The sequence below is a fragment of the Trichechus manatus genome, unplaced genomic scaffold (genome assembly GCF_000243295.1).
Source record: "Trichechus manatus latirostris isolate Lorelei unplaced genomic scaffold, TriManLat1.0 scaffold00105, whole genome shotgun sequence".
Lineage (NCBI taxonomy): Eukaryota > Metazoa > Chordata > Mammalia > Sirenia > Trichechidae > Trichechus > Trichechus manatus.
The window spans coordinates 3898147-3923792 of NW_004444041.1; the positions used below are offsets into that span (position 1 = coordinate 3898147).

Below are 25646 nucleotides of genomic sequence, written 5' to 3' on the forward strand. Positions count from 1 at the left end.
AATTTCTACATGCACAGTTCAGTGACATTGACTACGCTCTTCCAATTGTGCTGCTATTCTCATAAAGTGAGTTTTTGATTGAATAATTACTATAATATTTCATAAATATTAATATTAAAGAACAATAAGAACATCATCAATATGACGCATCTCGGACTAGAAAACAAATGTACATTTGTATCAATTTGTGCTACAATGTGTGTCCAGTCTTGTTAAGGTCTATACTATCATGTTCTTTGGTGTGTTGATAAACAAGAATGATAGCTAAAATAAGGACAATTCAGCTTGGAATGAGGGCTTTTATTTGAATCACTTATACACAAATAATTTCACTACTAATTTAACATTTCCATTTGTCATTTTTTTCTATTTTCTATTAGGCAGAGAGTCCCTGGGTGGCACAAACAGTTAAGCGCTTGACTACTAACCAAAAGGTTGGTGGATCGAACCCACCCAGAGGCACCTTGGAAGTCAGGCCTGGTAATCTGCTTCCAAAAGGTAGCACAGCCTTGAAAACCTTATGGAGCACAGTTCTATATGCATGGGATTACCATGAGCCAGAATTGACTGCATGGCAACCAGTAACTATAAAGCAGGAAATGATTGCAAAACATTTTAAGTGTTCTCGAGCCCAAAAGCAATGGATGCAATATGTTTAGGATAATGACTATAATATAGTTTTCTAAGGTTCCTTTATGTTGATCTTTGCCTAGAACAGAGAAAAATTAAGTGTACCAAGCCACCATCCAGAGTCTGGATTAGTGTTCAGAGAGTGAAGATTATATTTTCCTCCACAGAACCCAAGAGAATAATTTTAGGAGGTTTTAGTTGACTTGAACACTTGACTTATGTGGATGCTTAAACAATTCAAGATACCTGTTGGGCATCACTTCTGGTGTCTAAGTAAATTATAACAGTATCAACTTTCTATATTAAATTGAATGAAAGGGGCTGCATAATACAACTTATAAAAGACAGACTAATCAGGCTCTTTTTCCTCTCTCTAAAAAAAAAAAATACTCATTTTCTCTGTCATGTGATAATCTAGTGTTACTGAGAACATGCCTATGGCTACATTGCCTGGGACTGGAACTTAAGTCATGTCAATTTTGTATGGAGCCATTTTAACAAGTGCACAGTGGGACTCAATGGCTTTCTGAGTACTCATGTATTAGCCTTGGTGAATTGATTGACTCGAAGTTCTGTGCTATTTCATTGAATTTGTAATTCCATGTTGGGCCTTCTGACATTCCCCCAAACCTGGTCCCCAAGTTATCTTCTCTATTGGCAGCTGCATTCTTCTTGTTGTTCAGGTAAAAATCCTTTTCGTGATCTTTCATTTCATTCTTTATCTTACACCCAGTCCATCAGCAAATCTTCTCAGCTCTAATTTCAATACATTCCCAGAATCCACCCCTCCTCACTACCTCCATTGCTACCATCATCCTAGACTAAGCAATCATCATTTCTTGCTTGGATTATTGGCCTCTCACCTTGACTTTCTGTTCTGCCTTTGACAGGTGTGATCTCATTAGAACAGATCAGTTTCTGTTCACCCCTCTGCTTAAAATCCTTTGTAACAATTTCCAACATGCACTCACAGTAAAAGATTAATCATTGCAATGCTCTATGAAGTCCTGCAGGTTCTGACCCCTTGCTATCACTCAGACATCATCGTCCGTGTGCCTCTTCCTCACTCTGCTATGGTCACAATGGCCTCTTTGCTGTTCCTTAACCACATCGGCTCACCCCGCTTCCCCCCTGTTGCACATGATGTCCCTCTGCTTGGAATGCTTTTCCTCTCATGTCTCACTCCTTCACCTTCTTCAAGTCCTGTTGAAATGTCACCTTCTCAATAAGTCCTTCCCTGATCACCCTATTTAAGAATGCAATCACCCCCCCCCCCCTTGAATCTATTCCCCTTCCTTGTTTTATTCTTTCTCCAAAGCACTTAGTTGTTTGTTATTGTGTGTCTTCTTTCTGAGAATGAGTTTTGCCTGTCTTGTATCTTGCGGTATCCCTAACATCTAACACAGTGCCTGGCACATAGTAAATTCACTAAACATTTGTTGGATGAAAGATGAGTGATATTTACTCAAATATTTTGGTTTACCAGTTAATATAAAAGAACTAAAAGGGAGCATTTGATTGCTGGGAGCAGTAGTCTATTTCAGTTAGGAGAAACATGCTAAGGATTTTACTTTGGGGGGACATGCCATTTAAAAGAACAGAAAACTCTTGGCTTTTTTATAACAGTGACTAGTTAAGGAGCACAGCTTACTTTCTTCTGCCGTGTAGTTATAAAATACGATCTGCCTGTTCTACCCCAGACATTGAATTTGTTTTCTCTAGAATTTGCCTTTGGATATACGTTCCTTTGGAATAAGCTGCCGTAAGGACTGCTGATATTCTTTTATGATTTGTAGATTAGCTAAGTTATCTGGAGGTGCAATTTAAAAAATCACACATGGCATCATAAATATCAGACATGAGAAATCATCATTTGTTCTTTTCTTGACAGTAATATTTCACCTACAGGCAAGCTGAGAATGTTTTGGTAAGGAGACCTGTCGAAAAGAATTACTTTTGCTTTTCCTTTTGTATCATGTATGATACCACTAAGGCAAAGCTTGAGAAGATTTTATTTGTTAATTTATTGGGCATTTGGGGATAACTTATTATATTGCAAGTAATTTGGACCCTTCTTTTGCCTTGAATTTTCTTCATATACTTTTGTAGGTGAAGAGCTATCTTAAGAGATAGTATTAAAATCAACACAACTGAAAGAGTTTAGCCTTGTAAGGTGACTGATGCTTAATATGTTTACCTAATTAGCTTTTGGCTAAGGATTCAAACCCATTAAGTAGCTAGTTAGTCTATGTTTCAAATAAACACATCTGGCCCAACAATGAATGAAGGTTTTTCCTGTGTGACGGTGACAGATGTAGCGATGGTTCCCCCTGTTCTCTCACTTAAATAATTAACAACACGCTGGTGAAGTAACCCTAGACGGACAGCCTCAGAGCCAGATGCAAAGTCTCAGAGCTGGATCCATGGACCTGTCCCTTATCTCATTAGCCTGCTCTATCAGTTCCTTTCTCATCCTTAAGTGATTTCCAGAATTAGATTTTATTCGAGGATTACTCTTTTTAAAAATTAGGACTTATGGATTTTGATTTAAAAGAGCATTAACATGAAGGTGTTTCTTTGGGGACGTGAACTAAGAATGTGGCAGAGGACCCAGTAGCTGGGACATAGATCTGCATTTGGAAATTGATGTTATGCAATAAGCAAAAGATATCTGGGCAAGTTCTATCCAGGTATATCATTGTTGAACATTTTTGGAATGGGCTTTTGAAAAAGTTTGAGATAAATTTGTATTTACTAAATTTATATATGTATATAATGATATGTGTATATGTATATATATACATATACACACACACATACACGTATATATAAATATATATACTAGGATAGGGAAATCCCTGAGTGAGGATAATTAATAAGTGCTTAGCTAATAACCAAAAGTTGGGAGTTCAGATCCACCCAGTGGCACCTCAGAAGAAAGGCTTGGCTATCTACTACCAAAGAAGAATCAGCCATTGAAAACCCTATGGAGCACGGTTCTACTCTGACACACATGGGGTTGCCGTGAGTCAGAATAGACTCTTTGGCAACTAGTTTAGTTTTAATACTAGGATAAGACTAATATAAATTCTTACTATTTAAACAAAAAGAATGTAAGGGTGCAAGTACTGATGTTATTCTTCTCTATGTCTTTCATTGGACGCAACTTACTTAAAAACAAACATGCCATATACTTAAACAACTTGTATTACCAAGAAAAAATTCTAGATTGTGAAGAGTTCATTTCTACCAGTGGATTATTTGCATCAAAACGTCTTCTTTATGTTTGAATAGGATGAACTCTTGAAGTTCTTTGAATCCTCTTTAGTCCAGAGCAATAGCCTTACAGTTTGATGTACAGCTGTCACCAGTTATTATGATATAGGCTTATTTCCTGACCCTTGTTTTGTGAGACATTCACAATAGCACAGCTGCTCTGCAATAGTTGAGATCTCAAACCTGTAATTTGGCAAGAAGAACAGAACAAATTGGGTAAATATACATAAACACATTGTGAAGAAAGAAAAACAGAACAGAATGAACCAGAGCCTTATCCTACAGCTTGTTTGATAGAGATGATTTAAGGAGGCATATGGTATAGTTAAATGTGCTTTCAAAAACATTGGCCAGAATATTCTGGCAAATATGAAGTAAATATCTAAATCAGATGAAACTGATAGTATTAGTTCTTTTAAAAGGCAGTGTGGGAAGACTCTTGACAGAGTGTTTTAAATAAGAAGTGGTGGGACATCAGTTATAAATTTCAGGCATCTGATACTGAATGATCACTGAGATGAACAGGGTGGCAGACTTGGGGTTAGGGCTTGACTTGGTAATAAAATCATTTTATTTCTGCCAACATTTTTTTAATTTAATATTCAGCCTAATTTATTTTGCCTAGATTAAAATTGATTGATTTTGTTTCGTTTCTCAGTGGACAGATTCTGCCTTTAGCACAGCTTCTCACATGAGCACTTTTCAAAAACATACCTTTGTATATATGTGTATTATCTTAGTAGCAGGCGATACTGCTACAATTTTATTCTTTTTTTTGTTTCTTCAGAAATGAGGCTTGATTTTTTTTTTTTAAATCAGGATACCAAGGCATTAGTTATGCCATTACTTTGAACACAAACATTAGAATCTTGATGAGATAAGATTAAGGACCCTCTCTGTTTCTTTATTCTCTACCTTTCTCCAAAATTGTGAAAAATTGATCTCTTCTTTAATATAGTATACCGCTTTCTAATTATGTCTATAAAGATGATCAGGTTCACGTAATCTGCATTACCTGTACTCAGTTATACATTCTGCAAGTTGTCTCTTAAGAGGAACATTCATTAATTCAAGCACATCCATGGGGGAGGGCAAGAAGACATTAACAGGTATGGAAATGTTCGATAGGATACAAATTAAAATACAGAACAATACATGATTCAGGTGTGACACATTAAGCTCTCATAAAACATTGGAAGGCCTGTCACGTGAAAAAGGGATTTGATTTATTCTTTATGCTCCCACGGAGACGAGAAAGAAAGGGAAGAAGTGAAGGGAGCCCCCTTTCAGCTCAAGTTAAGGAAGAACTTTCTTACTAAATTACTCTGAGTTTTTTGTAAAGCAAAGTATTCTAACAGGTATAGCTAGACAGTAATGTAGAATATTCCTTAAACATGTACTTAAATCCTCTTATGTGTCTGCTTCTAAATTTTATATCATAGCACTTTTTATTATACTAAGACATTTGATATTTTTGGATGAAACGCACTAAAGAATGGGGTAATTATTCCCAAGTACCTTTTTGTATTTTATTAAAACATGCAAAGATGTTTAAAAAAAGCTGCTTTTTAGTGATAAACTGAAAACATTTATAATACAACTTTAGGTATGATGTCCAGTACATCTCAGAATATAGGTGTTTTTTGTTTTGTTTGTTTTTTAATCTAGCAAATTTCTGATAGTAATGTTTGTTTTAGATATGTAGATATATTGAGATAACCCAAAAAGAAATTATTTGATCCAAGATTTCTTTAACCACTTTGAAGAAAGTGTCATTGGATAAAACTTATTAATTTATATACTTACTTATAACTAGTAGAATTTTTAAGCCAATCACAAATACGAAACCTTATTTTTCAACTTAAAACCTTTATTATGCACACTGCTAACTTTTAACAAGTTCTGCTGAGTATTAAATACTAGCACTTGATTTCAAAATATCTTAAGTCACCATAATTTTAATAACTTTTTGAGTAGTTGCCAGTTTAATTTTCAGTATGTGAAAATTGGAGGTAAATTATTTATTACTTCCAGCAAATGTCTTTCACAATTTTATTTAATTTTTTCATCTTTTTTAATGGATCATAAAATGACAGTCTTCTATTGGATACTCATAAAGTCAGGAGCAAATGAATACTCTGCAAATAGGTTACTGTGGATTGAAATGTCAGCCATAGTTCATGGAGTATAAGGTTTTTCAGATCAGAGGAGCTGTGACATATGGCATTGAGCCATTCTCCTCTTTTGGAACAGTTATATGTCTTTAGACATTAAATAAAAGTACTGTGACCATTAGGAGTTTTTGAATTTTAGTTACTTAATTATTATAGATCACAGTACTGTTTAATAATTTCTTGTATGGAATGACTTTAGTATACTTGAATTTAGTTTTATCACTATTAATTGACTATCAATTGACATTTAAAATTGACTACAATCTTTTTGTTAAGTTGTTAAGGTTTCTTCTATCCCTCTGTCTTAAAAAAGATATTCTAAGGATGGAGCAAAGAATGGATGAAGATATTTGTTGTTGTTGTTGTTAGACGTCATCCAGTTGGTTCCAACTCATAGTGACCCTATAGGACAGAGTAGAGCTGCCCCACGGGGTTTCCAAGGAGCAGCTGGTGGATTCAAACTGCCGACCTTTTGGTTAGCAGCTGAGCTCTTAACCACTATGCCACCAGGGAAATTCTAAACAATTCTGAACCAGTTTATTTATAGAGAAGGAAACTGAAAGAGTTGTCAGTTCTCAGTGTTATCTTCCTTGACCTTTGTCATGGGTTGAATTGTGTTCCCCAAAAAATGTGTGTAGCAACTTGGCTAGGTCATGATTCCTAGTATTGTATGATTGTGTTATCTGATGTGATTTCCTTATGTGCTGTAAACTGTATCACTACCATGAGATTATATGTGATCTCCTTATGTGTTGTAAATTCTGTCACTGTGATGAGGTTATACTGATGAGGTTGACAAGATTAGTGTCTTAATGCAATCTCTTTTGAGATATAAATGAGAGAAGTGAACAGAGACACTTGGGAACCTCATACCACCAAGAGAGCAGTGCTGGGAGCAGAGCGCATCCTTTGGACCTGAGGTTCCTGCACAGAGAAGCTCCCAGACCAAAGGAAGACTGATGACATGGACCTTCCTCCAGAGCTGATGGTGAAAGCATTCCTCTGGAGCTGATGCCCTGAATTTGGACTTGTAGCCTACTGGACCGTGAGAGAATAAATTCTCTTTGTTAAAACCATCCACTTGTGGTACTTCTGTTAGAGCAGCACTAGATGACTAAGACAACCTTCCTGCAGCATCCACACTATTGAAGACTCCTTTCTCAGGAGAGTCTTCCCTTGTTTTTCATGACTTCATATTTCCATCTTCCTGGCTGTTTCTTCTCAGATGTCACCTCAGGCTCCTCTTCTGACAACTCCTTAACTACCAATTTTTATTATGGCTGGATTCCTGATCTGTTAACTCATCTTTTCTAAGGCTTCCTTTTCTTGCTGATGGTCTCCAAATCTCCAGTCAAGCCTTTTTGTTAGCCCTAAACCCACTCTCTACATGTCCGCTATTCAAGTGTCCGTGAAACCACTTGGATTTCTCATTGACACCTTAATCTTGAAGGCCCCAAATTAAACTCATTGTATTTCTGTTCAAACCTGGTCCTTATTCTGTGTTCCCTATGCAAGACTACTTGCCTACTTGTGGCAAGCAAAAACTATGAAGTCATCTTTACCTCTTCCTTCCTCCCCACCTCCATCATCCAATAAATGGCTAAGTCTTACCTATGCTAACTTCTTCATATCTTTCAATCTTTCATTTTCACACAACTCTCCTTGCCATATTTTAGTTCAGTTGTCTTTTGGTTCTTATTTAAAATACAGGAAGAGCTTCTTAAGTGATCTTTCTACTCTAGGAATGTCCTCTTCCAGTCCATTTCCTATACTGCAGCAAGAGTGACATTTGTAAAGCACAATTCTGATCCTGTTTCTACCTAGCTTAAAAAAAATCTTAAAACTAATTCCAGATGTCTAAAGATGACATTCTGGGTTCTTCATGATCTTTTCCCTACTCTCCTTTTCTGGTTCAGTTCATATTTTCTTACTGTCCCACTCTGTGTTGCTGGCATATTGAATGGCTTTTCGTTCCTTGACTGTTTTATGCCTTTCTTGTCTGGCTGTAAGATAGTGTTCTGTCTACTTGTATGTCTTTCTAATCTTTTTTCCTAACTCCTGATCATTCTTTAGGACTCATCTTAGAGGTGAAATTCTACTGGAAGGTTTTGCTGATGCCTCCCTGCCAAGGCTGTGTGGGTTGTGTCTCTCACATGGTCCTCTAGTACCCCTGTGCTTCTTCCTGTCTTAGTAAATATCACACTCTATTGTAATTGTTTGTTTATGTATTTTCTTTCAGTTACACTGATACTCTGTTTTGTTATTGTGGCCTTATTACCAAGCACAGCCTAACTTGGCCTATTACAAGCAATTAATAAATATTTATTTAATTAATGAGTAATAGAATAGTTGAGAAATTGCAGTACAGTTTTAGTTTTGAAGTTTCAGCACACAGCTCAGCATTGCTATAATGTCGGGTTTAATCAAGATAATGTTCTGTTAACAGGAAGGAAACAGCACTGAAAAATTTCTTTACATGGATCTTCATAACAGTACATACTAGGCATATTTTGAGCAATGTAGTTCTCTATATTTTAATATGACGTAAGTGGAATGGATATTTCTTAAATAAAAAGAGTTAGGTAATTATTTTATTTCTCATAAATATTTCTGTAGTCTTTATGTTTTTCGTTTGTTGTTTTTGTTTTTTAGCTTGGATCTAAAAGGTTTATGTAATATACCTTGATATTCTGAATAATCCATTCGATGAATAGGTGCTGCAGTAATTTATAGATACCTTTGTGTTCCAGGCACTAGATTGCACATCATACATGTATTATTTCATCAAACTTTCCTCCCCAAATAACTCTGAAATAAGATAAGTGTAGTTATCCCAATTACAGATGGAAGAATGTAAGATTGAGAGTGGATGACTAGGATTCAGACCCAGGCCTCCTGATTCTCCCTGAATCTAGCCCCTCTTTCAATCTCATTTGATCCTTAGGACAAATAAAGGTGAATTCCTCCCCTTGCTTATGTCTGGAATTATATAAACACATTATTGCTTTAGTACAGTTTTATCCATTATAAAGTCTCTATGACTGAGAGTATAAATTCCTCTGTCAAATAATACTAATCAGAACTAGAAGTTATATAGGAATAGGAATGAACAATCCAGAGATACTAACAGAAATGACATAAAATATAAAAGAAAACATTAAATAATGTATATAAGAGTTTTGGAGCAAAGACAGGTCAAGGTGTTGGGTTTGAGTTACAGAGTGAGGTGGCTGCATCAGTGTGCCAGCAAAGGAGTAGTATAGCCTTGGCAAAGGTACCGGCTTCATGACAATGCCAATATCATATAAATAATTTCAAAAATTGCTTCCTAAGGAAACAACAAAATTTAAAAGCAGAAATCACTTTTAGAGTGTATTTTTCATGTTTGCAACAGTTCTGAAAAATTTTCCCAGCAAATTTCAAATATATATAATATACATATATATACACATATATTCATGAATATATATATTCATAATGAATATACTGACTTAGCATATAGAAAATATTCTAGTTAACCACTGAGAAATATGTAAATACAATTAAAAACTGGAAGAGTGATACTAAGCTTTTGCCATTGAGAGAACTTTAGATACAAGACCCTAAAATATTTGTGGAGAATTGAGATGGTAGGCAAAGAAGATAAGCACTTCGACTGCAGAGTCAGAGAAGTGCAATGGGCAGGTTACCTTTTTAAGCTTTTTTTCATCATCTAGAAAATGGAGATAATGATAGTGCCTACCTCAGGAGCTGGGTCACAGTGGTTAAGAGCTTAGCTGCTAACCAAAAGGTCGGCAGTTTGAATCCACCAGCCGCTCCTTGGAAACCCTCTGGGGACGTTCTCCTCTGTCCTATAGACTTGCTATGATTTGGAATCTACTCCATGGCAACAGGGTTTGGGTTTTGGTTTAACCTCAGTGGGTTGCTATGAGAACTAGACGAGAAAGTGAGTGTAAGGTGTCCGGCTTATAGTAAGGAATCAATAAATGCCAGCCATTACTAGGTGTTGTTGTTGATGGTAATGTTTTTATCATGCTACTACTACTCTCAGGAAAGTGAAAATTTATATTGTTTTAATTGAGTCCCGTTGTCAAAAGAATCATCAAGTGAATTTCCGTAACTGGGAGACTTAACTCAGTTTTATTTGACACTTACTAGTCACATTATACTAGACTGAGATTTGAGGATAATGTGCAGTTATTTGGAGCCCTGGTGGCACAGTGGTTAAGTGCTTGGCTATTAACCAAAAGGTTGGCAGTCTGAATCCATCAGGTGCTCCTTGGAGACCCTATAAGGCAGTTCTACTCCTGTCCAGTAAGGTCACTAAGAGTCAGAATTGACTTGACAGCAATGAGTTTTTTGTTTGTTTTGTACAGTTATTTTGATTGGCTACAAGATCTCATATACTATAGGAAAGACTGAACTTTTTTTATTTTTCATCTTTTATTGCATTTGGGTAAGCATTAACAGAATTGAATGTTTCTTTCATTAATTAGAAAATGATTTCATTTCTGGTGAATTCTAAGTGCCAGATAATAAATAGCCTCAGTCAATATTTACTGATGCCTTAAAAGTTGAATTAATAAGACGAGCTATAACCATCTCACATTATGATTAATCAAAGTAGTCTTCCCAGAAAATAAAACCATGCCTAGCATGTCATATGCTTCCTGGTACACACTTTAAATGGAGGAATTGGGAAGCAGGAATGATTATTTTTGGATTAAATTATGCTTAGTTGTTAAAAAACCGAAACGAAACAAGACAATTAGTTCTGTAGAATGAGCAATTAGTTTTCAGTTTTCTTTCTTAAATAAGTTACTTGACAGTCTGTCGTGTAGTTCAGAAGTTCAGTTAAGTTGATATGAACACCCCAAGTTCTTATTCTTTTCTGGATTTAACTAAAAATATTTTTTTCCCCACAAGAGATTTTTTAATAGGCTATTCTTGAATTTTGAAGAGGAGTTTAGGTAAAACTTCACTAGTAGTATCTTTCCTGGTGGTTCTATTCCTGTAGGAGCCCAAACTGTAAATGTCACGTTGGCAAAAGAAACACATTAAGAACTTTCATTTCATCATGCTTCTGTGGTATATTGGAAAGAGTTCAGAACTAGTTAGAATCTTAGCTTTACTACCTTGGGCAAGATAATTAGCGTTTCTGGGCCTCAGGTACCTCATATGTAAAACTGTGAAACTACTACTTACTTCTAGGCCTATTGTGAGATTAAGTGAGATAATGCCCATAAAAGGCCTAGGATGGTGCCTGGCATATCCCCATTGCTCTGTTGCCATCAAGTGGATTCAGACTCATAGCAACCCTTCAGGACAGGGTAGAACTGCCCCATATGGCTTCCAAGGCAGTAATCTTTATGGAAGCAGACTGCCACATCTTTCTCCCATGGAGTGGCTGATGAGTTTGAACGGCTAACCTTTTGGTTAGCAGCGAGCGCTTAATCACTGTGACACCAGGGCGCCTTGTCTGGCACATACCGAACCAAAACCCATTGCCATCAAGTTGATTGTGACTCATAGCAACCCTGTAGGATAGAGTAGAACTGCCCCATAGGGTTTCCAAGGAGTAGCTGGTGGATTTGAACTGCCGACCTTTTGGTTAGCAGCTGAGCTCTTAACCACTGCAACATCAGGGCTCCATAAAATCTATTTAAAAAAAAACGAAAAACCAAACCCGTTGCCGCGGAGTTGATTCCAACTCATAGCAAACCTGTAAGACAGAGTAGAACTGCTCCATAGAGTTTCCAAGGAGCAGCTGGTGAATTTGAACTGCCAACCTTTTTGTTAGCAGCCAATCTCTTAACCACTGCACCACCAGGGCTCCTATAATATCTACCTATAGACAGGGGAAAATAAGCTAAATGGTATCTAAGGATTTTTTCCTCCATTTTAGGTGTTCATAAAGCTAAAACAATCTCAGCACTTTTCTAGATGAAGAAATTTCTTAATGGTCCCAATTTATGTAAATGCCTCTTTTAAGAACGATTATAACGCTAAAGGAATTTACCTCTGCCTACTAAGTAAGGGCTTGGAACCAAGGAGGAGAAAAGCTGGGATCACTAATCCGAAGCTTTCACTCTTAAGTCTTTGAGTAGCCTTTCTGGCCAGTCTTGAATTATATACCAGTTGTCACAGAGTCGATTCTGACTCATGGCGACCTTGTGTGTGTCAGAATAAAAATGTGCTCCATAGGGTTTTCCATGGCTGAGTTTTTTGGAATAAATTCCCAAGGCTTTCTTCCCAGGAGCCTCTGGGTGGACTGAAACTTCCAACATTTGGGTTATAGCAGCTGAACACATTAACTGTTTACACCACCCAGGCAGGGACTCTTGACTTATATATGGAAATAAAAACCTTCTATAATTCTCCAGTATTTAATTTATTTTTAATTATTGTGTCTTCATTTTCTTTCAGAACTCTTGATGTTTCGGTGAGCTTTAATGGAGGAAAATCCGTCTTCTCAAGCTCATTAATAGTCACAGCCACAGAATGTGTAAGTATGCATAGAAGTTACTTTTTTAAAAATAGTTCTATCCAGAAATAATTTGTGTAGTCTCAGTGTTGTTGCATACTGCAATGAAAAGGTAAAAGTAATAACATTGGTGACCAATAGAAGGAAAATGTATATAGATTTTTAGATTGCTTTTTCATTTAGCTTCCTTTTAAAGGGGTTTCAGGATGCTATATATTTCATTCTGACATTTATAAAATTCAAAACTCACATTTAAAATCAAAATAAGGTAGGAGAAGGTTTTCCAAAAGAGGCATTTTTTCTTAAAACATTAAATACATAAATAAATAATTTTTTTGATGTAAACCTTAGATCTTAGTATCTAAGACATTTATCATGTTTTGAAATTATTAGTAGATCTGAACGGGCAACTTCATTATTTTGTGCATCTTAAGTGTGGGTGCTTTCTAATATGAGTAGGGAATTTGATTTTGATAGCGTGATAATATCTTAGTTTAAAACTACATTGAAACTATATTTTAGTTATGATGATTGATTTACATTGCCTAAGATGCAGCATTTTAATATATAAACCCCATTCATGAGACAGTTTTTCTCTTGTAGTTACTTTTTTGGATTTATAGACAGTTTTGACATTAGAATGTTGAATACAAAAACATGAGGCATTATAAGGGACTGACCACAGTCAGTCTATATTTTCTTTGTGAAAAATATGCAAATCAAAGCAAAAAACAATTCCTGCCCTTCAAAAGACCAAAATCCCAAACTTAAACATTTTCTCACATCTAAAGCTTTCAGTTTTTTTTTTTTTTATTTTGATCTTTTAATTTAGGAGGCATTTGCCCTCCAGAAAACAGAGCAAAACAATTCAATGTTATCTATATACAGTTTCTTCTTATAAGAAAATGTTGCAGGGAGAAGGAGCATCTATTCAGATCCTTAGGTTGCTGTTGAATTCCCTGGAAAGCTTTTTAACCATACCTACTTGTATTATGAAAATAGTTTTGTTTTTTTTCTCTCCATCTGTGATGCATGTTGCAATCTGTAGGTTTTGTGAGTGTTGCAATTTGTAGGTTTTCTGGTCTTTCAGGATGTGGTTGATGTTACAGACATTTGTGGTATGTAGTTTCTCCATGTTTAACTCATTGAAATGGTATTCTTTCTGCATTCATCCTCCTATTCTGTGCCTCCAGCCATCTCCCTTTACCATTCTTCCACAAAAGCAGGAAAACAAGCCTTTGTCCTTATTCTGTAACCATACATGATTCCAGTGTACCAGGATGCTGAAGTTAAATGACTCATCTGGAATTTATAGGTCATGTGCTCTAAGAAAGTCTTCTTAGGTCTTACTAGTCTTGAGTGGTTGAAGATAAGTAACATGGTTTCAGAAAAAGGGACATTAGTTATGTCAGAGATGGGGAGCAAATGAAGGGGCAAGTTGCAATATTAAATATGGGGGTTGAGGTAGGTCTCATTGAGAAGGTGAGATCTGAGCAGAGACTTGAGGAATGTGAGGGAGTTAGCCCTGAAGACCATCTGCGGAAAGAGTGTTCCATGCAGAGGGAACAGCTAGAACAAAGTCTAACATGGGATTGCATCTGGCAAGTTTAAGGAACACCAAAGTGTCTGGGAGACTGGGGTGGAAATAGCCAGGGGAGAATAGGAAGAGATGAGGAGAGAGGAAGGGGAGGCGAGCAGATATTGTAAGATCTATGGTCTTGTAATCATTGTAAGGGCGTGAGGTTTTCTTCTGAATGAAAGGGGGAACCACTGGAAGGTGACATGATTTAATAATGTTTTTAAAGGATCACTCTGGCAGCTGTGAGAAAGTAGACTTCAGATAGGGGCAAAAGTGGAAACATGGAGGCCAATTATATGGCTATTTCAGTAATCTAGGACAGGGAAAATGTGGCTTCACTAGGGTGATAACAGTGGAGGTGGTGAGAAGTGGTTGGATTGGAATATATTTTAAAGGTGGAGCCTCTGGGATGTCCTAATAGATTAGATGTGGGGTTTCAGAGAAAGAAAGAAATTAATAATAGTTTCAAGAGTTTTGGACTATGCAAATGAAAAGATGATTGCCATCAGCTGAACTGGGAAACTGGGAAGGCTATGGGTAGGGCTCCATAGGTTTTTTTTTGGTCATAACCTTTACAGAAGCAGATCACCAGCCCTTTCTTCCATGGCACTGCTGGGAGGATTTGAACCACCAACCTTTCAGTTAGTAGTCGAGTGCAAACCATTTGCACCACCCAGGGACCTATGGAGCTCAGTTTTACTCTGTTAAGACATGGGGTTGCCTAGAGTAAGAATTGACTAGATGGCAATGGGTTTGTTTTTTCATTTTATTTTGTTTTTCCTTATGTGTAGAGCAGTTTTTGGAAGAAGATCAGGATTTCACTTGTAGATATGTTGAGTTAGGGTTGTGCTGCCTATTGGTAGAAGGTCAGCAAAAACAAGAGAAACCTTCAATGAGGCAGATTGACACAATAGCCACAACAATGGCCTCAAACATACAATGATCATGAAGACGGCACAGGATTGGGCAGCATTTTGTTCTGTTATAGGTAAGGTTACCATGAGTCAGAGCCAACTTCACGGCAGCTAACAACAACATTTGACATCTCAGTGGACATGTCAGACAGGCAATTGAATATATATCTTCTAGAAAGAGGTCTGGATTGGAGATACAAATTGGGACAAAGTAGTCAACCAAATTCCACAAGAATAGCTTGTAGGAGATCAGAGCAAGGAGGAAAAGAGTGCCAGAGAAAGGTTTTGTATTTATGGGGGAACCAAGACAAACTGGGCCTTAAAGGGAGGACAGGACTTAAGCAAGGAGAGAGAATGGGAAAACACATTACAAATAAATTTCAAGTAGTGTTGGGGTGCGTATGGAGTGTTGAAGAAATCATGAATAGACCCATTTGGTTGAAGTGGAAATAAGCGGAAGAAATAGAAATGATAAACCAGATTATCAATAGCATTAGTTTACATTTATCCACCAGGCCTGTGGTTCCCAAACTTCACCACCCAGAGATGTCAGTGTTGAAATAAAAAAAAAGGAAAGAAAGTGGATTAATTTTTTCATAATGCTAGATTTATTCAACTTTTGAAGGGATTCTTTTATTCTGAAATCGTTCTTCCTGCCATTTTAAAGTTAAAATGAACTTTTATTTAGAAAAATTGGACTACAGTGATTTATCAGGCCCTTCTTTCCTCCTCCCTTCTGTCTCCCTTTTCCCAGCCTTCCTCTGTCTCTGCTTCTCTTTCTTTCCTTTATATTCCTTTACCTCCTCCTTCTCCTCTTCTTCCTCCTCTATTTTGTAAATTTTTATTTGGCAGAATGATTAGCTGGCAAGCCTGTCTGAGCCTGTTTTTGTTTGTTTTTGAGGTTTCACTGGTTTGAGAAATTTTAAAGTCTGACTGAAATAGATAATAGGGTATGTTGAAATGGTTTTGAGCATGAATGTCATGGTGCAGTGTGCTGTTTTAGGAAGATTAGATTAGTAGTGCGATGTAAGAGAATTAGGACTTGGAAAGAGAAACAGTATAAGGATAGTTGTGAGGAGACAACTTCTGGAATTTAGACATAAAACTTTAGGTTCTGAATTGAATGATATTAGTAGAAACAGTGTTAGAAATGGTATTAATGAAGAAATACATACTGTAAAGTGACTTACTGGTTGTGGAGGGAATAGTTGATTCCAAAATATTGAACCTAGTGATCTGGAATAACGATGTTACCATTGGAAACATCCAGAGATAGAACTGAATGTAAAGATGAAGAGAATTTCCACTGTAGACATACTGAACTAGTGAGGTTGGAGATAAAAATGTAAGACTCCCTTTCATTGAAGCTGTAGGAAAGAGAAGATGGGAGAGTTTAGGGCTTACGGCAGTTCAAAGCGGGAGGGATACATAGGCTAACTGAAGATGTGAATAAGAGAAGAATAGCTCTAGATATGGGAAAATCAGGTGACTTAGCAAATAAAGAAGTACAGAAAAAAAGAACAAAAACAAACCTGTTGCAGTCGAGTAGATTCCGACTTACAGTGACCCTATAGGACAGAGTACAACTACTCCCTAGGGCTTCCAAGGAGCAGCTGGTGGATTCAAACTGCCGATGTTTTGGTTAGCAGATGGACTCTCAAGGAGGGCTCCAAAGAAGTCACAGGAGGAGGGAATTCCTACATGAAAAGGAAGCAGCATTAGGTGCCTGGGGTGGCCAAGGACAGTGAAGGCAGAGAAAAGTCAGAGGAACCACAGTGACCTTGATGATTCAGGACATATCGATGATTTGAAACCTTGTCTTCTGTGTGAATTTTATTATTCTGCTAATTATTTTAGGATAAAAAACACTGTGATTCATTTTATCTTATTGATACTAATCATAGGATAATACTTTTTTTTCTCAATAGATTTAACTATTATTTTCTATTCAACCTCAATACCTCTGGCATGTAGTAGTAATATCATTTTATAGATACAGAAAGCAATGGTCTGAGGCGAATCTGTTGATTGTGTATTAAATCTCTATGCAAAATAGAAGAGGAAAATACCCAGGCATTTATTAGACTGACATTCAGTCTTACAGGCATATTTGGATGTAGTGATTAGGTGAGACACAGTTAGTGATATTACTCGTTACTAGGATGATGCTTTTGTCTTTCACAGACATTTGAAAGCAAAACCAAATAAAACACTGTTACTCTCCATCCCATTGCCATCAAGTCAATTCTGACTCATAGCAACCCTATAGGACAGAGTAGAACTGCCCCATAGGGTTTTCAAGGAGCAGCTGGTGGATTCAAACTGCTGACCTTTTGGTTAGCAGCCATAGCTCTTAACCACTGCGCCACCAGGGCACCACAATTACTCTAGTAATTGATTAATCCTTGTGAAAGTCTCACAAATAAATAAGCCACCTCCTCCTCCCCATGTGCTTCAAGGACATCCTGGCTTATTCCTTTCAAGGCACTTAACGCACTGAGCTGTAATTTCCTGTTTACTTGTGGGTCTTTCTCAGCAGTCTCGAAACGTTGATGGCAAGACCTGTGCTTTGCTCTTTGCTTCCCTCTTATTACCTGGTCCTGTGCACAGGGCAGGGGCTCCACAACTAGTTGTTAAGTGAATAAATGAAAGTAGCTGTACATCCGTTTAAAAGTGGGGAAACTAAGGTTTAGATTTTAGAGGTTTAAGATTAGAATCTGAGGAGGATTTCTATTCAGGCAGTCATTTCTCTTACATCTATTCTCAGAGCTCTTAAATGTGTCTCTGCTTAAAAACTACAGAAAAAAGATGTCTTTCTTTTCTTGGAACCACTGCTTTTCTTCTTTTGTAATAATAATGTCAGTAACGTTTTCTGAGCATGTATTAAGTGCTAAGCGCTTTACATGTGCTAAGTACTTTATTGCTATATTTCATAGTCACAGCCCAAGAGAAGACTATAAAAACCAAACCAAACCCATTTCCGTCAAGTCAATTCCAACTCATAGCGACCCCATAGGATGGAGTAGAACTTCCCCATGGGGTTTCCAAGGAGCCCCTGGTGAATTTGAACTGCTGGCCTTTTGGTTAGCAGCCATAGCTCTTAACCGCTACACCACCAGGTTTTCCCAACAGGAGACTATAACTGTTACTAATTTTACAGATGAGAAAACCGAGGAACAGAGGCCACCTGTAATCTTTATTGCATGTTTGTGCAAACACATTAAAAGAAGGTGCTTCTTGTATTAGGTGGACCCAGACCTCTGAGAGGGTATGTGACTCGAAGAATAGAACATGTGCTGAGTTCAGCTGCTACTGCCAAGGAAGGGAGGGGAGCCTGGGGCCTGGAGGCTCTGGGAGGTTAAGTTTACTTGATTAGTTTCACAGTCTAATCACACTACCAGTGTGCCTTGGAGTCAATTTCGGCTCATGGCTACCCTATGTGTTTCAGAGTAGAACTGTGCTCTGTAGGGTTTTCAATGGCTTATTTTTTGGAAGCAGATCACCAGGCCTTTTTTCCAAGGCACCTCTGGGTGAACTTGAACCACCAGTCTTTTGGTTAGCAGCAAGCACACTAAGCGTTTGCACCACCCATGGACTCCCTAGTGACACTAGAATTGAGAATTGAACCCAATTCTATCCTCCTCCCTAGCTTCAACATCTGCACAATCTGCCATCTATAACCAGATCCTAAATTAATTTATATAGGGCAGGAATTGTCAAAATTTTTTCTGATAGTAAATATTTTAGATTTTGAGGCTGTATGACCTCTGTTCCCACTACTCAACTCTGCCATGGTAGCACAAAAGCAGCTATAGATACTATGTAAATAAATGATTGTGGCTGTGTTCAGTAAAATGATTTATGTACACCAAAATTTGAATTTTATGGAATTTTCACATTCTATGAAATATTTTCATCTTTTATTTTTTTAATCCATGTAATAATGTAGAAAGTATTCTTAAAACCAAAAAAAAAAAAAAAAAAAAAAAAAAAAACCAAACCTGTTTCCATCAAGTCAATTCTGACTCCCTATAGGACAGAGAAGAACTGCCCATAGGGTTTCCAAGGAGCAGCTGGTGGATTTGAACTTCTGACCTTTTGCTTAGCAGCCAAACGCTTAACCGCTGTGCCACCAGGGCTCACATGGGCTGGATTTGGCCTTAAAGCTGTAGTTTGCTGATTTCTGCTTGATTCAGGAGATTCCAAAAGACTCCATTGAATGCAATCATCACTATTCCGTGACTATTTTTTTACCCTAACATTAAATTCACAGAAACAAAATTGTGTACACTCATTTCCCCTTTTCTGTACCTGTTTTATTATAATGTGGTTTCTGTGATTAACTATTTTCTAGGTAGATTACAACATATTATTCATTCTGGTTTTGAAACTTTTGAATAATTCTTCTTTCCCATAGTTATTTTGCAAGTACAGTAGTGGCCTTGATTTGTTATTACATTTCTATGATTCTCTTAGCTATAATTTTAGTTATATTTAGCAGAACAAAGTTTTCGATTGTATATTATAGTTTGCTTTTAATGAAGAAAAAAATTAGATGCAGATGTGGTTAAAAACAATGTGTCTAGTCATCCTAAAAAGATATATTTCTACTATCCTAACATCACACTCAAGGTTCTGGTTTGTCCCTAGTTTAACCCTTAAAAAACTTTTGTTTTCACATCCTTAACTAGTGTCTGGGTACTGAGTCTCAGCTTGATTTCCTCAGTTAACTTTCACACCCTAGTCTTCCTAAAACCTGTCGCCAGCAAGGCAATTCCAAGTCATGGCACCCCATGTGTTACAGAGTAGAAATGCTTCATAGAGTTTTCTTGGCTGTAGTCTTTACATGAAGGGGCCTGTGGGTATAGTGGTTAAGAGCTCAGCTGCTAACTGTAAGGTTGGTGGTTTGAACCCAACAGCCACCGAAAGATGTAGCAATCTGCTTCTGTAAAGATTTACAGCCTTAAAAACCCTGTGGGACAATTCTACTTCATCCTGTAGGGTCACTGTCTCAGTTATCTAGTGCTGCTACAACAGAAATACCACAAGTGGATGGCTTTAACAAACAGAAATTTATTCTCTCACAGTCTAGGAGGCTAGAAGTTCGAATTCAGGGCACTGGCTCCCAGGGAATGCTCTCTCTCTGCCAGTTCTGGAGAAGGTACATCAATCTGCCTCTGGTCTAGGATCTTCTCAGTGTAGGGACCCCAGGTCCAAAGGATGTACTCCACTCCCGGCACTTCTTTCTTGGTGGCATGAGGTCCCACTCCTCTCTGTTCACTTCTTTCTTTTATATCTCAAAAGAGATAGACTCAAGGTACAACCTAATCCTGTAAATTGAGTCCTGCCTCATTAACAAAACTGCCTCTAATTCTACCCTCATTAACATCATAGAAGTTAGGATTTACAACATGTAGAGTAATCACATCAGATCACAAAATGGTAGACAACCACGCAATATTAGGAATCATGACCTAGTGAAGTTGACGCACATTTTTGAGGGACACAATTAAATCCATGACAGTTGCTATGAGTCAGAATTGACTCATTGGCAGCAGATTTGGTTTGGATTAGTCTTTCCAGAAACAGATAACCAGGTCTTTTTTCTGCAGTACTGCTTGGTGGGTTTGAACCACCAACCTTTGGTTAGTAGATGATCACAAACCGTTTGCACCAACTAGGGACCTTCGAGTCTTTCTAGACATCTGAAAATGATACTTGTTTTTCAGGCCTGTAGTTAGGATGAATTAATCCAAGAAATGGCCATTAATCTAACAAAAGGCCAATTCTGTATGTAATAAAGGGAATAATAACTTTTCAGAAATTTACGTTTGATATTTTTCTTCAGTATTTTCAGGTGCCACTCAGTCCCCTCAAACTATGCTCCAGCTATAGTACTGTTTGTCTTATTCTAGGAAGAAGCCACTAATCTTGCCTCCCACCCCCACCTCCCCTAGGATATTCTTATACTTCCTCAAAGAGATCCTCTCAGTACCCTAGACCAGGTTTATTCCCACTTTTCACATTTCTGTTGCACTCTCCTCCAACACTCCTCACACTTGTAATTATTTGTTCAAGGTTTGTCTCTCTAACCTATAGGCTTCATGAAGATTTGTTCAACTTTGTATTTAATGCCTTGGCATCTGTTCACATGTTTAGCATGTATTAGGTGTTCATCAAATATTTTGGATGAAGGAAGAAATATGTTTTTGTCTCCAGTCATATATATTTATTTGTTCTACTTAGTTCAGGAAAAATGTCATTGAAGTGTTAAAATATTTATAAGTGATTTCTTGGCCTGAGATCTATTACAAGGAGATCATGCCTTACTAAAGAGAGAGGAGTCTAGTTTCTGCCTAAGATACAAACCTGTATGTAATTATATCACTCTTAAGTCTACAGTTTGCTACATGGCCTGAAGACTCACAAGACTGAAGACTTTGTTTGACCTTTCCTTAATTTGTTATAAAGTTATGTGAACAATGAAAATATTTCCCTTTTATGTCTGAAGTCTCCCATGCTCTGTATAAAGGCTTCTGCAAATCAAAACAAGGGAAATGGGAAAGCCTGAATTTGTGTCCAGTTAACTGAATGTCCAGTTAACTGAACTAATGTCTGGGACTGGTCCATCTTGGGGCTGTTTCTTATACGTTTATGTCACAGCGAGGTCACATTAGATTCCTTCTTCCTCTGACCCCTCTCCCATCATGCTTAGCTTCAATATTACAAAGATGAGGTCTATTGTTTCTAATGTAGAGATTTTAAAAGTTTGTATTTTAGTTTTAATATTATTTGAGACAAATCTTTGGAAGCAGTTGACATGGTAATATTGCCATAGTAAATGTGTATTTGCTGGAGTGCATAAAGTTTTGACTGCTACTAGTAGAGACATTTTTTGAGGGAAAAATGAAGAATTTTAAGTCCCTGTTAGTGCCAGTCCATCTACTTCATATTCTAACTGACAGAACCATTGTTGTTGTTGTTGTTGCTAGGTGCCATTGAGTTGATTTCGAATCATAGTGACCCCATGCGACAGAGTAGAACTGCCCATAACCATAGTCAGCAAAATTTTCTGAATTTCCTGCTCACTGCACAAGCATAGAAACAACAAACTAACCACTAAACTTTTAGCAGATTGATGTCCTCTCGTTCCATGTCTTTATTTTTGAACATAGGTTGTGAATTCTAAGAAAAGGGGAAGCAAATGTTCACAAAGGGTGGGGGTTTGGGAGAGATACCTGTTCCCTTGGAAACTTTATCTCTACACTAACAATTCAGTAAACATTCTGCTTTGTATCTGTGGCTTTCACAGTCTTATATCTTTGTAGTTCATTCTCTGAGTAAGTAGATTGGACATAGTCCCTGCCTTCCTAAAACCCATAATGGATTGTGGCAGAAAAGAGAAATAAAGGATTAATCACAACTCTCATCATAAATTAATTAATTGCATTGTGATAAATGCTCAAGATTAAAGTGCAGAGAACTATGGATTGCATAGTTAGGAGGGGCATTTTCTTTGGGAGCAAGATTGAAGTACAGACAACTAGGAGTTGTATGATAGGGAAGGGCATTTTCTAGCCAGGTGACCTAAGGAAGGTTTCCCTGAGGAAGTGACTTAATCTGAGCCCTGTAGCGTGAATAGGCATTGCTAAATGAAGGGGTTTGGAGGCAGAGCCCAGAGCAGGTTCCTTTAGGCTGGTGGAGCTGGCCAGTTAGGAAGCAAAAGAACACCAGTGTTATTATCGTGCAGGTAGTGCTTGAGCAGCAGTGAGAGACCCTCTGATATATGGGTACACAATGCATCCTTGCCTTGATGAATTGTTAGGGATTGAATTATGTCCCCCAAATATGTATTGTAAATCTTAACCTCTATACCTGTGGTTATAATCCCGTTTGGGAATAGATTGTCTTTGTTATGTTAATGAGGCAGGATTAGTGTAGGGTGTATCTTGACTCAATCTCCTTTTGAGATATGTTGTTGTTGTTAGGTGCCATTGAGTCCCTTCTGACTCATAGCGCCACTGTGTACAATAGAACTAAATACTGCCTGGTCCTGCCCCATCCTCACAATTGTTGCTATGTCTGAGCCCATTATTGCAGCCACTGTGTCAATCTACCTCATTGAGAGTCTCACTCTTTTTCTCTGACCCTCTAATTTACCAAGCATGATGTCCTTCTCCAGGGACTGGTCTCTCCTGGTAACATGTCCAATGTATGTGAGACAAAGTCTCGCCATCCTCACTTCTAAGGAGCATTCTGGCTTTATTTCTTCCAAGACAGATTTGTTCGTTCTTCTGGAAGTCCATGGTATATTCACTATTCTTTGCCTACACCATAATTCAAAGGCATCAATTCTCCTTCAGTCTTCCTTATTCATAGTACAGTTTTTGCATGCATGTGAGGCAACTCAAAATTCCATGGCTTGAATCAGGCTCACCTTAGCCCACAAAGTGACATCTTTGCTTTTTGACACTTTAAAGAGGTCTTTGGCAGCAGATTTGCCCAATGCAGTGCATCATTTGATTTCTTGACTGCTGCTTCCATGGGTGTTAATTGTGGATCCAAGTAAAATGAAATCCTTGACAACTTCAGTCTTTTTTTCTGTTTATCATGATATTGATTATTGGTCCAGGTGTGAGGATTTTTGTTTTCTTTATGTTGAGTTGTAATCCATACTGAAGGCTTTAGTCTTTGATCTTCATCAGTAAGTATGTCAAGTCCTCTTCACTTTCAGCAAGCAAAGTTGTGTCATTTCCATATCACAGGTTGATAATGACTCTTCCTCCAATCCTGATGTTGAACTCTTCTTCATAGAGTCCAGCTTCTCGGATTATTTGCTCAGCATACAAATTGAATAAGTATGGTGAAAGGATAAAACTCTATTACACACCTTCCCTGATTTTAAACCATGCACTATTCTCTTGTTCTGTTTGAACGACTTCCTCTTGGTCTATGTACAGGTTCTATGGACAGTTGGTCTATGTATGGGTTATTTGAGATATAAAAGAGATTAAACAAGTGAGCAGAGTAGAGATGGGAGAAGAGAGATGCCAAGCCCCATGAAGATCACTCAGGATCAGAAGTTCAAAGAGACAAGGACCTTCCTCCAGAGCCACCAGAGAGAGTAAGCCTTCCCCTATAGCCAGCATCTTGAATTCAGACTTGTAGCCTCCTAGACTTTCAGGAAATAAACTTATGTTTGTTAAAGCCATCCACTTGTGGTATTTCTGTTATAGCAGCATTAGATAACTGTCATGGATTGAATTGTGTCCTCAAAAATATCCGTCAACTTGGCTGGGTCGTGTTTCCCAGTATTGTTTGATTGTGTAATCTGATGTGATTTCCTTATGTGTTGTAAATTCAGTCACTATGATCTAATAAGATAGATTAGTGGCAGTTATACTCATGAGGTCTACAAAATTGGATAGTGTCTTAATCCAATCTCTTTTGAGATATAAAAGAGAGAAGCAAGCAGAGACATGTGGGGACCTCATACCATCAAGAAAGCAGTACTGGGAACAGAGTGCGTCCTTTGGACCTGAGGTTCCTGCACTGAGATGCTGCCAGAACAAGGGAAGACTGATGCATCACAAGGACCTTCCTCCAGAGCCAACGGAGAGAGAAAGCCTTCTGCTGGAGCTGATGACCTGAATTTGGACTTGCAGCCGACTCGACTGTGAGAAAATAAATTTCTCTTTGTTGAAGCCATCCACTTGTGGCATTTCTGTTATAGCAGCACTAGATGACTAAGACAATAACTAAGACAGAATTTAGCACTGGAAGAGTAGGGTCCAGCTCTAACAGATACCCAAAATGTGCAAGTGGTTTTGGAATTGGGTAATGAGTAGAGGCTGGAAGAGTTTTAAGGTGCCTAATAGTAAAAGCTTAGATTGCCGTGAAGAGACTATTGGTAGAATTATGGAGATCAAAGACAATTCTGGTGAGGGCTCAAAAGGAAGTGAGCAGAGCTATAGAGAAAGTCTCTATCATCTTAGAGAATACTTATGCTGCCAGCAACAGAATGTTGCTACAAATGTGGATGTGCTTCTGCTGAGACTTTAAAAGAAAATGATGAACGTATGATTGGACAGTGGAGGAAAGGCAATGCTTTTTATGCAGTGGCAAAGAACTTGTGTGAATTATGTTCAAATGTTTAGTGGAAGGTAGAACTTGTAAGTGATGAACTTGGTTATGTGGCTGATGAGATTTCTAAGCAAGATCTTAAAGGGACTGTATGATTTCTCTTTGTGGCTTATAGTTAAATTCAAGAGGAAAGAAATGGACTTAAAAATGGACTGTGCAAAATGAAAACAGAACTTAAAAATTTAGAAAATTTTGCTGTACAAACTAAGGACACCTGTCCTAGAATGTTCACCACAGACGAGGCTACATGATCTTTTGTTAAGCCTGTGACTGATGGATCTAACCAACTACCACAGCATAAAACTGATCAGCTTAGACTGAAGGGGACAGAGAAAGAACGAAACAAAGAACATTGTCTGCCTCTTGGAATCCTACAGGCAGGAAACAAGCCAAAGAAGCTACATCTGTTGTCCTCCAAGAAAAGAACCATCCTAGAACAGCTTGGA

General features: G+C 37.6%; 1 protein-coding gene across 3 annotated transcripts in view; it reads left to right on the top strand.

The window, feature by feature from the left end:
- The window catches only part of ANTXR2 (ANTXR cell adhesion molecule 2), a 173867-nt gene that overhangs the window by 54830 nt on the left and 93391 nt on the right, over window positions 1-25646 (top strand). For all 3 annotated transcript variants that reach the window (XM_023737605.1, XM_023737603.1, XM_004383113.2), the window contains one exon: window positions 12507-12585. In XM_023737605.1, the coding sequence (XP_023593373.1) occupies window positions 12507-12585 (79 nt within the window). The remainder of the gene's footprint in view (window positions 1-12506; window positions 12586-25646) is intronic.